The sequence below is a fragment of the Mastomys coucha genome, unplaced genomic scaffold (genome assembly GCF_008632895.1).
Source record: "Mastomys coucha isolate ucsf_1 unplaced genomic scaffold, UCSF_Mcou_1 pScaffold21, whole genome shotgun sequence".
NCBI lineage: Eukaryota > Metazoa > Chordata > Mammalia > Rodentia > Muridae > Mastomys > Mastomys coucha.
The window spans coordinates 16,911,940-16,923,783 of NW_022196904.1; the positions used below are offsets into that span (position 1 = coordinate 16,911,940).

General features: G+C 49.1%; 1 protein-coding gene across 1 annotated transcript in view; it reads right to left on the reverse strand.

Annotated features, from left to right (window-relative positions):
* Window positions 1-7,225: 7,225 nt before the first annotated feature.
* Bcl3 (BCL3 transcription coactivator) overlaps window positions 7,226-11,844 on the reverse strand; it is a 14,518-nt gene continuing 9,899 nt past the window's right edge. The window contains exons 3-9 of the mRNA XM_031385601.1: window positions 11,335-11,443; window positions 10,235-10,439; window positions 10,060-10,148; window positions 9,797-9,874; window positions 8,253-8,420; window positions 7,901-8,018; window positions 7,226-7,813 (exon numbers count right to left, since the gene is read on the reverse strand). Of these exons, the coding sequence (XP_031241461.1) occupies window positions 7,629-7,813; window positions 7,901-8,018; window positions 8,253-8,420; window positions 9,797-9,874; window positions 10,060-10,148; window positions 10,235-10,439; window positions 11,335-11,443 (952 nt within the window). The 3' untranslated portion in view covers window positions 7,226-7,628. The remainder of the gene's footprint in view (window positions 7,814-7,900; window positions 8,019-8,252; window positions 8,421-9,796; window positions 9,875-10,059; window positions 10,149-10,234; window positions 10,440-11,334; window positions 11,444-11,844) is intronic.

The window sequence follows — 11,844 nt, forward strand, 5'->3', positions numbered from 1 at the left end:
TGCCTCCTCAGTGCTGACATGACTGACAGGTGTGTGCCTCCTCAGTGCTGACGTGACTGACAGGTGTGCTGAGGTGACGGTGTGTGCTTCCTCAGTGCCCAGGTGACTGACAGGTGTGTGCCTCCTCAGTGCTGATGTGACTGACAGGTGTGCTGAAGTGACAGGTGTGTGTTTCCTCAGTGTTCAGGTGAGTGACAGGTGTGTGCCTTCTCAGTGCTGAGGTGACAGGTGTGTGTTTCCTCAGTGCCCAGGTGAGTGACAGGTGTGTGCCTCCTCAGTGCCTAGGTGAGTGACAGGTGTGTGCCTTCTCAGTGCTGAGGTGACAGGTGTGTGTTTCCTCAGTGCCCAGGTGAGTGACAGGTGTGTGTTTCCTCAGTGCCCAGGTGAGTGACAGGTGTGTGCCTCCTCAGTGCCCAGGTGAGTGACAGGTGTGTGCCTCCTCAGTGCCCAGGTGAGTGACAGGTGTGCTGAGGTGACAGGTGTGTGCCTCCTCAGTGCTGAGGTAACAGGTGTGTGTCTCCTCAGTGCTGAGGTAACAGGTGTGTGTCTTGGTGGTGCTGAAAAAGTCTGAGAGGATAATGAACCAGCACACTTGGACTGGATGCCCTGTAGGATTAGACCTCATAGGAGTTTAAATGAGGGCCTGAATTGATCCTGATCACTAGAGGGCACATTGAGAACGACCTTCCTGCCTCCCTTGTTTAGGATCTGAGTTAATACTCCCGCGCCTCTGGCTGCTGTTGGCCCAAACTCCAACCCTAAACAGAGTCATAACCCAAACCCTTGCTCACACTCCCAATTGAGTTTTTCTTACTATGCTAGCCTTGCCCCCCCCCATTTTTATGTTTTGTTTATTTATTTATTTCAACATATGGTTTTTCTGTGTAGTCCTGGTTGTCAGGCTGGCCTTGAAGTCCTAGACATCTGCTTGCCTCTGCCTTCAGAGTGCTGGGATTAAAGGTGTGTGCTGCCACCACCTGGTCTTCTCCCCACCCTGTTATGTAGCTTGGGCTACCCTTACACTTCCTTTATAGCCAAGGCTGGCCTTGATTTCTTTCTCTTTTTCTTTTTTCTCTGTTTTTTTTTTTTTTTAAGATTTATTTATTTTATTTATAAGCGTTCACACTGCAGCTGTCTTCAGACACACCAGAAGAGGGCATCGGATCCCATTACAGATGGTTGTGAGCCACCATGTGGTTTCTGGGAATTGAACTCAGGACCTCTGGAAGAGCAGCCAGTGCTCTCAATCGCTGAGCCATCTCTCCAGTCTCCTGGCCTTGATTTCTTAATCCTCCTGCTTCCACCTTCAAAGTGCTGGCATGACATGTGTACACCACCATGTCTAGCCTGGTGCTCTCGCCCTCTCTTGCCCTCTCTCATTCCAAAGCAGTAAGTCACACACTCACACCGGCTCTTTAGACTGGTCTCAGATGAGCAATTTTTTTTATCCTTGTAGAAGATACGAAGCTGTGTTCATGTTATGAATGGAGGTATGTGGATGACATGGTGCAAGTGACAGGCAAGTGCTGCCACATCTGGCTTTCTCATGGGTTCTGAGGATCTGAACTCAGTTGACCTTCATGACAAGTGTCTTTTCCCATTGAGCCATTGCCCTGGCCCTGATTTAGAAATCCTATAAACAGAACTTTCTTCTTTATTTTATTGCAAAGAAAATACTATACCAGGCATTGATGGCAAACACATCTAGTCCTAGCATTTGGGAGGCAGAGGAAGGCAGATCTCTGTGAGTTTGAGGCTAGCCTGGTCTACAGAGAGAATTTCAGGACAGTCAGAGCTGCACTGATTTCTACAAGATTTCTGAGAAATCTTGTCTCAGAAACAAACAACACCAACCAAACCCAGTCAAACAAAAACCTGGACTTTCTACTAAGCCCCACCTTAACGAAGTAAAAGAGAACACACAAAAATAATGAAGACTCAGCAAGCCAGTATCTACCCATTCTGTGCCTCAGATTCCTCTTTTCATTTTCCCCTTTCCCTATCTATCTATCTATCTATCTATCTATCTATCTATCTATCTATCTATCTATCGATCATGTGTATGTGTGTTTGTGTGTGTGCGTGGTGTGGTGTGGGGTGTATTGTTAGTGTGCGCACACACCAGTGTGGAAGTCAGAGGACATTTTCAGGCATGAGTCTCTCCTTTCACATATCTTTGAGGCAGTCTCCTGTCTCTGTTGCTGTGCTGTGTGCTGCCACTAGGTGGTGATCTTGAGCTTCCAGGAGAGTCTTCTGACTTGGCCTCCCACCTTGCATTAGTAATGTTGGGATTACAGATACACACTTCAGCATCCAGTTTAATACTCACCCCGCCCGTCCCCCGTCTCCATCCATCTGTGTCACAGTGCATGTGTGGAGGTCACAGGACAACTTGCAAAAGTTGATTCTTACTACTCAACTCCCTCAGGCTTAGTGGCAAGCACCTTTCCTAATGAGCTACCTCGCTGGCCCGGGATTTGCCTTTCTGTGTGGCTTCTAGGATTGGAGCTCAGTTGTCAAGCTTACCAAGCAAGTACTTCAACCCCCTGAGCCTTCCTGCCTATCCCTTCTATTCTCTGCTTTTCTTTGTAGTCTCACCCGGTAGCCCAGGCTAAGCTTAAGCACAAAATCCTCCTCCCTCAGCCTTCCGAATGCTGGGGTTAGAGGTGTGTGCCGACACACATCTGGCTCAATCTGTGGAATGCAGGTTGGGTTTATGAGACTGTATGTAAACACACCTAAGCTCAAGGCTCCTTGGGCACATGCACACATATAATACCCACCCACATGTATACATAAATAAAATCTTCAAAATCCCATTAAATGCATAGAAATACAATTACATAGGCAGTCTTGTGCACAGGATAGTGGAACAAATGACGTTTTTAAAAATAAGATTTATTTATTTATTTTATGTATATGAGTACACTGTAGCTCTTTTCAGACACACCAGAAGAGGGCATTGGATTCCATTGTAGATGGTTGTGAGCCACCATATGATTGCTGGGATTTGAACTCAGAACCTCTAGAAGAGTAGTAGTCAGCGCTCTTAACTGCTGAGCCATCTCTCCAGTCCCCCAATGACATTTTTTTCTTTTAAACAATGCCTGGTGTCCCTGAGGAAGGTAGTGACTCTATGACTTTGGATGCGGTCACAGCCTGCTGAGACTGTCACCAATATTCAATACCGGAGACTGCCACATAGGGCCCCACCCTCTTTCTCCCTCTGGTTTTGGCTATCTCTGGGGGACATGGAAGGACACATGCCCAGTCTCAAGGTCAGGGAGGCCAGAGGGGATTTCCACGCATGGAGAAGCCAGATCCTTTGTTTTAGGGAACTAGCTTGCTAAGGTCAGCCATTGAACCCCAGTTTCTCATCACTCATAGTCTGTAGAAGGTTCCATTTTGCAGGGCCACGGCTGTGCTAAGCTCTGACTCTCATGGCAGCGATAAGTAAGGCTTGGGGTGCCGAAGTTACCTTGGCCAGGTTGGAGGAGTCGTTTGTGGACAGAGCTCTGGTTAGGTGTGTGACAGGCATGGTGCCTTCACTCGTGTGAAGTTGGGAGGGTTCTCATGTAGCCCAGCCTGGTCTTGAGCTCAAAATATAAGGCAACAAATCACCGTGATCCTCCTGCCTCCGCCTTCAGAGTGCTGGGATCCTGTGTGTGATACCATGATACTCTTTTGTGGTGCTGGGGACCAAACTCAAGCCATGAGCCTCTGCCCTTACTGTGGCATCTCCCCGCTCCACTTTCTTCTTTCCCTTTAGAAACAGAACTTGTGAGTTTTACCTGGGCGTGTCCTTCCAAGATAAAACCAAGTTTCTTTTATAAAGAAAAAGGCACTTGTCCCCAAGCCTAATACCCTAAATTTGATCCTGGGACCCACACAGTGGAAGGAGACAACCATAGGCTGTGTGCTGTACATTCTGACTTTTACATATGCGCAGCAGCAAGCCCATGCTCCATCCCCACAAGTAAATAAGTGTAAACTTTTTTCCCAAAAACTACATTTCCCTGCATGCTTAGGTGTTTGTTAGGTGTGGCTGTGCGACTAAATTCAGTCCAAGGTATTCGATGCGTGGGTTGTAGCTTTGAAGAACAAAGGCATAGGTTTTTTTTTGGGGGGGAGGTCTTGTTTTTTTTTACATTTATTTTTAGTTGTGTCTATTGGTTCATTTTGTGTATATGTACATGTGTGTGTGAACAACACTACAGTAGGTCTGCGTGGACAAGTTACAGGGCTGGGTTCTTTCTTTTCTCCCATCTGGGTCCTGAGGAGTGAACTTGGGACTTTGGGCTCAGGAGCGAGTGTTTTTACTTTCCCTCCAAGCCGTCTAGCCAGCACTGCTCTAGTTTTGATTCCTGGCCTTTGAACTGGCATTGATTTTCCTACCTCTGCCTCCTGGAAACTGGGCTTATAGGGAGGGATATACCACCACACCGGCTTTGTTTCCATTTCTCTTCGGTTTCCCTCTTTCCTTCCTCCCTTTCTTCCATCCTTCCTTTTTTCGTGTGTGCGTGTGTGTGTGTGTGTGTGTGTGTGTGTGTGTGTGTGAGATGCAGGTAGGGGTCGGAGTTTTGTTACAGGGTTTTCTCTGTGTAGCCCTGGCTGACCTGTAACTTGCTCTGTAAACCAGGCTGGCCTCAAACTCAGAGATCCTCCTGCCTCTGTCTCCCGAGTGCCTGGATTAAAAGGCGTGCGCCACCACATCGGGCCTTCTGTCTTCTTAAATTGTCTGCATGAATTTCTGGGCATCACATGCAGTGCCCACGGAGACCAGAAGAGGGCATCAGATCCTCAGGATCTAGAGTTAGAGATTTGAGAGCCACTATGTGGGTTCTGGGAATGGAACTCGGACCCGAGTCTTCTTGAAGAGCGGCAGGGGCTCTTAATCGCTTGAATCATGCCTCCAGCTCCTCCTGTCTCTCGTAACAGGGTCTCCTATTGTAGCCCAGGTTGGCTTCCACTCACAGTCCTCCTCCCTCAGCTTTCAGGGTAATGAGATTATAGGCTTGAGCCAGCAAGCCCCGCTAAACTACTGTTTGGGGCTCTGTTGTTGTTGTTGTTTTGTCACAACCTGGGAATTAAAGCTACAATGGCCATGAAAGCACACTCTTGTCAGATGAAAAAGAGACCTCTGTCTCAACTCCCTGCCCCCCAGCCCCATAGCCACGCCCCTCTTCTTTTCAGGATTAATCCTCCCTAGAGTTTTGGAGGGAGCACTACCCTGTGACAGAATTCAGAACATTTTACCCTCCTGGGCTGAGAACAAATTTTTGTTTCTTGTCTTTTCATTTCTCTCTCTCTCTTCCCCTTTTTAAAATATTTTGATTGTTTTGTTTTTTTTGACAAGGTCTTATTATGCAGGCCTAGAGTGGCTTGGAATTCCCCATGTAGCGAAGGTCGACCTCCAACTTGTGATCCTCCTGCTTCAGTAGCTGGAGCACTGAGAGAGCAGGCTCACCCTTTCTCATCGTAGGGCACCTCGTCTGTGTCTTATTTGTTATAACTGCAGCATGGGCTCCAAGCCAGATGGCTAGTGGGACACTGCAGGGCCAGAGACACTGGTACTGGTACATGCAAACACACCCTGTCACAGACTAGGGGCCTGGAGCACACCATCATGTCACTCAGAGTCATGTACAAGCCCATGTGTGTCTCAGATTATGGTAGGCTGAATGGAGACCTCTCAGATAGCCAAAGCTTTGGTCAGTCATGGAGTCCTGTGATGTCAACATTCAGGAGGCAGAGGAAGAGGAGGATGGCCAGTTTAAGGTAGCCTGGGCTACATAGTGAGACTCCTCCCACTCCACAACACCACCAAGAACTGCAGAATGCTGGCTCATGCCTTTAATTTCAGCACTTGTGGGGCAGAGACAGGAGGATCTTTGTGAATTCAAGGACAGCCTGGGCTACATGTGAGTTCCAGCCTGGACTACACAGTTAGGCCTTGTCCCATTCACCCAAAACAGCAGCAGCGGAGCTGGAGCCAGGTCAGTGGCTGAGAGCTCTTAGCGCTTTTGTTAGGATCCATCTGGGTTTGGTTTCCAGCAGCCACAGTAAGCATACCACAGCCAGCTGTGAGCATAGTTTGAGAGGATCTCACACCCTCTGGCCTCACATGGCTCATAGAAACTCGCATACACACACGAGAATAAGCTGTGTGTTGCCCTATGTCCGCAAGTCTATAATCCCGGGACTTTGGAGTCGGAGGGTCAAGAGTTCATTCTCATCCTTGGTCACATTAGTGAGTTAGAGGCTAGCCTGTGCTACATGAGACTCTGCCTCAAAAAACCCCCAAAACTTAACAAAATTAAAACCAAAAACAAATGTGGGGCTGACTGGAGATGGTTCAGTAGGTGACGACACTTGCTGCCAAGCCTAAGGCCCAGAATTCAATTCCCAGAACCCACATGGAAAGAGACCTGACTGCTAAAAGCTGTCCTCTGACCTCTCTGTTTATATGTGTACACACATTATATATATTAATATATGTATATATTATATTTTTATTATGTTATATATTTTATATAATATTATATATTAGACTTTATATAGTTATATAATATATACTTATATGGTATGCAATTATATTATACTTGTATGTAATTATAATTTAAATATTATACTTATATATTAGGTAATATATAAACATTGTAAACATTTAAAATTAAGGTATATATTATATAAGTATGACATATAATTACATATAAAACAATTATGTTAGATATACTTATATAATATACATACATATATGTAAATGCTTCTTTAAACCCAATACCAGTTAGGCAGTGGTGGCACATGCCTTTAATCTGGCACTTGAGAGGCAGAGGCAGGCAGATTTCTGAGTTCACGGAAAGCTTGGTCTACAGAGTGAGTTCCAGGACAGCCAGAGCTACACAGAGAAACCCTGTCTGGAAAAAACAAAACAAAACAAAAACAAAAATCAACAACAAAAAACCTTTAAACCCAAATACTATAGTGACACACAAATAGCAGAGTCCCTCAGAAATATCCACAGCCAGAATATCCTGGAGCCCTACAGCATCCCCGAGAAAGATGTCACAGTGTCCCACTAACTCACATCACCACCAAAGCCATTACCGGTCCTAAGCCCCTTTCCCCAGCAGAATATGGTACAAAGTCACTCAGTGGGCAGGTGGGTCGGCACCCACAAGCACCTGGGTGCCACACCTGGTTACAAGAGATAGAAAACAAGGGATATGATACAAAAATAGTTTATTACAAAAGAAATCTGACCCAAACCTAATAATTTACATTATGATCAATGCCCTCCCAGACCCCTTTGTTCTTCCGGGTCCCTCGGTGTGGAGGATGGCAGAGGAGGGGCTGTCCATTGGTTCCTCCACTCAAAGAATCGAGTATCTAGTGGTTTCCAGACAGGGAACCTGGGTGCCTGAGATTAAGTGAGACTAAGAGTCCTGGGCAAGGGGCGCAATTGGGCGTATCTGTGCTCAGTAGTATGTGCATGTGCCTTGGTGCAAAACCTGGTCCCGAAGATTGGGCGGGGGAAGCAGAACAAGGTCCTCACGGTTTCCGAAGAGTGGTCCTCACAGGGCAGGGAGGCCCCTCCTCATGAGTCCGGGTCTGCCCCCCCATCCGTCTCAGCTGCTTCCTGGAGCTGGGGAAGGGGGTACAGGCTGGCCAGGGCCTCGGAGGACTCCTGGGAAGGGCAGGAAGGCAGGTGTAGATGTCGTGGGAAGGAAAAAGTTTTGGGGAGTCACAGGGAAGCCAGGAGCATCCTTCGGGGGAGACATCGAGGGTGAGGAGCTTGGCGACGACTGGAGGCCTGCGGAGGGAGACCAGGGTTAGGGCAGGGAGAAGCCAGCTGAGCTGCTCTAGGGTCGCGCGAAGGCTCCCAGTTGCAGACTCTCACCATTGGAGCTGAGACGACTGCTGCTCTCTGGGGAGTTGGTGGCACTTTGGTCTGGGGATGGCTCAGGCTGTGACCCTGAAGCAGCCCGAGAGGCCTTCCCCCTTAAGATATCAATGACCTGTGGGAAAATGAAGGTCACCCCAAGGCCATTGCAACCTTTATTCATTCTTTCTTTCCCTCTCTCCCCTCTCACGAGGGGATGTCCAGGTGAGGATGTGCAGGCACTTCCTCTGTTTTGTGACTAAGTTTCCCCTTACAGCCTCCCTTCCAGGTACTTTTGTTACCCTGCCGGCCTAAGCTCACGACCCTCCCCAGGCCTGCGCACATCCGGGGCTAGACCCTGTGCTCTTACCCTGCGGCTGCGCGCCACCATGAGGGGTGTGTCATTGTGACAGTTCTTGAGGCCGCTGTCTGCCCCGCTGCGCACCAGGGTGCGCACCAGCGGCAGAAGCCCGCGGCCGGACGCAGAATGCAGAGCCGAGCTGCCAGAATACATCTGAGCGTTCACGTTGGCGCCGTGCTGTGGGACGGGGAAATTCGAGTCAGTAGCCACATGGGCCAGCGGCCTCACTTGGCCTGGAGTCAGCTAGGTGATTCTAACTGGGGCTCACTCTGGCAGCCAGAACCTGAAATGATTCTGAACATGGGGCTGTGTCAAAAATGACATTAGGTCTGTAATCCTAGCGCTTGGAGAGTGGATGCACAAAGATCAGGAGTTCAAGGTTAAGCTGAGCTAAACAGTGTTTTCAAATCCAGCCTTGGCTACACGGGACTTCAAGGAGGGAAGCTAGGAGAATGCAGTACTTTCTTAGTGTTTAGGAGAGACTGGGGTCCAGTTAGGCAAGGGAGGAAAAAGGTCTGTGGCTCCAGATGGTAGATGGACTTAGTGCAGAAGGTGAAAGCCAGAGGCAGGGTTAGTATGGCGTTCCAGGGCGAAGCCTAGGCTGGCAGGGCAACAGGAGAGGAATGGACAAACTGGCAGCCCAGGAAGTGAAATAAAAGATTTGAAAACCAACCATATGTGCTGATAGATGGCTCATCAGGTAAAGGGGCCCGCTGTCAGAACTGACCTGAGCTCCATCCCCAGGACTCACGTGGTGAAAGGAGAGGACTTCTGCTTCCCACACACTGTCCTCTGACCTCCACAATATAGCCAACCAAATCCCGATTTTTAAAACGGGTCAGGTATGGTGGCATACCCCCTTAATCCCAGCACTCGGGAAGCAGAGGTAGGAAGATCTCTGTGAGTTAAAGGCTAGCCTGGTCTACATATGGGACAGCCAGGGCTATGTAGTAGGACTCTTAAAAACAAACCAAAACACCCTCCCCCAAACCTCAAAATTAAAAAAATAGTCGAGAGGGATAAAGAGATGGCTCATTGGTTAAGAAGAGCACTGGCTCGTCTTCCAGAGGGATGGGGTTTGAATTCCAGCTTTCACATGGCAGCTTACAAGTGTTTGTAATTCCAGTTCTAGGGGATCTGATGCTCTCTTCTGGCCTCAGAGGACACTGGAGGTACCTGATGCACAGACTTATATGCAGGCAAAACACCCAGGTACAATCGAAAAAGAAAGCTGGGTTGTGGTGGTGCACACCTTTAATCCCAGCACTTAGGAGGCAGAGGCGGGTGGATCTCTGAGTTAGAGGCCAGCCTGGTCTACAAAGTGAGTTGAACTGCACGCTAGCCAACTCTATATAGTAAGGACCCTTTCTCAACAAACAAACAAACAAACAAACAAACTTGAATTTGCAAATGAGATGCTGAAGGGAAGAATCCAAGTCAGGTACAGAACAGCAACCAGGGTCTGAACTGGAAAATGGGATCCGCCATGCCAGGGGTGGAAGTGACAGCTGGACTGGCGCCAGACGTGGAAGAAGCCAAAGACAGGTACTAACCAGCAGCAGGAGTTGCACCATGTTCAGGCTGTTGTTTTCCACGGCGTGGATGAGTGGGGAACGGCCGCTCTTGATATCCTGCGAGAGAACAGGTGTCTCAGCCTCTCTCTGAAGGCTCTGAGCATCCCTCCCTCTGGTCCAGCCTCCAGCTCCTTAAATACGTGAACATTTCTGCCACCCTGGCACCCTTCGCTAGCTCCGCCTCCTGAGCCACACCTCCGCGCGCCAGACCACGCCCCTTGCGGCCTGCCTCGCTGGCTCACCACTGCATCGATGTCCGCGCCACGCTCCAGGAGCAGCAGAACAGCCTCCTGGCACCCAGTGTTCACGGCCACGTGCAGGGCAGTGAGCCCTTCAAGGAGGAGAAGCCACAGTCAGTCAAGCCCCGGCTTGGGCTTGGTTGATGCCATCCTCACCTTGTCCCCTCTGGGGACTCACCTTCGTAATTGCGAGCCTCCAGGTCCACGGAGCCCGGGATTGCGCTGTCCAGCAGGGCCTGCAGGCAGCTGGGGCTGCGGTGCTCGCATGCCAGGTGGACTGCAGTCTGGCCGTGGCGATCCAGGGCCATGGGGCTGGCACCAGCTGTCACCAGTAGCCGGACCATATCTGGTAATGTGGTGATCACAGCCAGGTGGAGCGGGGTCTGGGGAATAGTGACCGTGAGGGATCAGAGTAAGGCTATGCTCTCGCCTCAGACTTTTTGAATCTAGGGGTGGAAGCCTCTGACATTCTCCCGAGATTCAAGAGTTAGAGACTCTTGCGTCTTCCTCAGAACCCAAAAGTCTAACCCCAATAAAGTTTTTTTTGTTTTTTGTTTTTTTTTTGTTTTTTTGGTGGGGGGAATTATTGGGAGATAGGATGTCAAGTAGCCCATGGTGACCTCAGACTTGCTATATGATAAGGATGGATGACCTCGAATTCCTGAGACCAAAGGAGTGAGCTGCCACACTGGTTTTGTTTTTTAAAAGATACACTGTAGCTGTCTTCAGACACCCCAGAAGAGAGCATCAGATCTCATTACAGATGGTTGTGAGCCACCATGTGGTTGCTGGAATTTGAACTCAGGACCTTTGGAAGAGCAGTCAGTGCTCTTAACTGCTGAGCCATCTCTCCAGCCCTGGTTTTGTTTTTGTTTGTTTCAGTTTTAAACATTTATTTGCTTTGAGTGTGTGAGTATGTGTGTGCCATAGTGCACTTGTGGAGGTCGGGGGATAATTTGTAGTGAGTTTCGAACTCAGGTCACCAAGGTTGGAGGCAAGCACCTTTACCTCTTAAGCCATCTCACTGCCCCCACAGCTTTTTTTTTCAGGACATGATTTTGCTGTAGTACATAGCTCAGGCAAGCTCTCCATTACTCATGCTCAGTTCATGTTAATCTCCCAAATGCTGGATGACAGACATATGCCACCATGCCCAGCTCCACTGCCCTCTTTTCCCAGGATGTGGATGCTGGCTCCCCCTGTGTCTCCCCTCTGGGGGACCCCTCCTTCCCAGGAACAAGAGCCTTAAAGCTGGTTCCCAGCGACTAGCCACCTCACCTGCCGTAGGTTGTTATGGACGTCTACTTCACGGCTCACAAGCTTGAAAAGGCTGAGTATTCGGTAGACAGCTGCTATGTTATTCTGGACCACAGCGATGTGGAGAGGCCTGAGGGGACAAGGGGGTAATCGCTAGGTCAGGGGCTAGTCACTAGGTCATTGAAAGTGCTGGGTGGGACGCTTTCAGTCATTTTTAACCGTCTGGGGACAGCCCAAATTGGCTTTCTTGGACATTAATTACAGCCCCCACTTCTGCCTCTCTGCCCCTGAGTTCTTTGGCTTCTATCTGCCCTGCCAGACCGGCACATCAAAGCCAGAGGAACATTTTTAGATACACCTTCCCCCAACTGCTCACTTGATCACAGGCCCCATGTGACTTAGTCAAAAACTGGATAGTGTTTGGTTTCAATGGTGCTAGGAACAAAACACTTCTACTGGCTAAGCAGGGGCTCTACCACTGAGCCACACCCCCAGCCTCTCACTGGGGGATTCTAGGCAGGGGCTCTACCA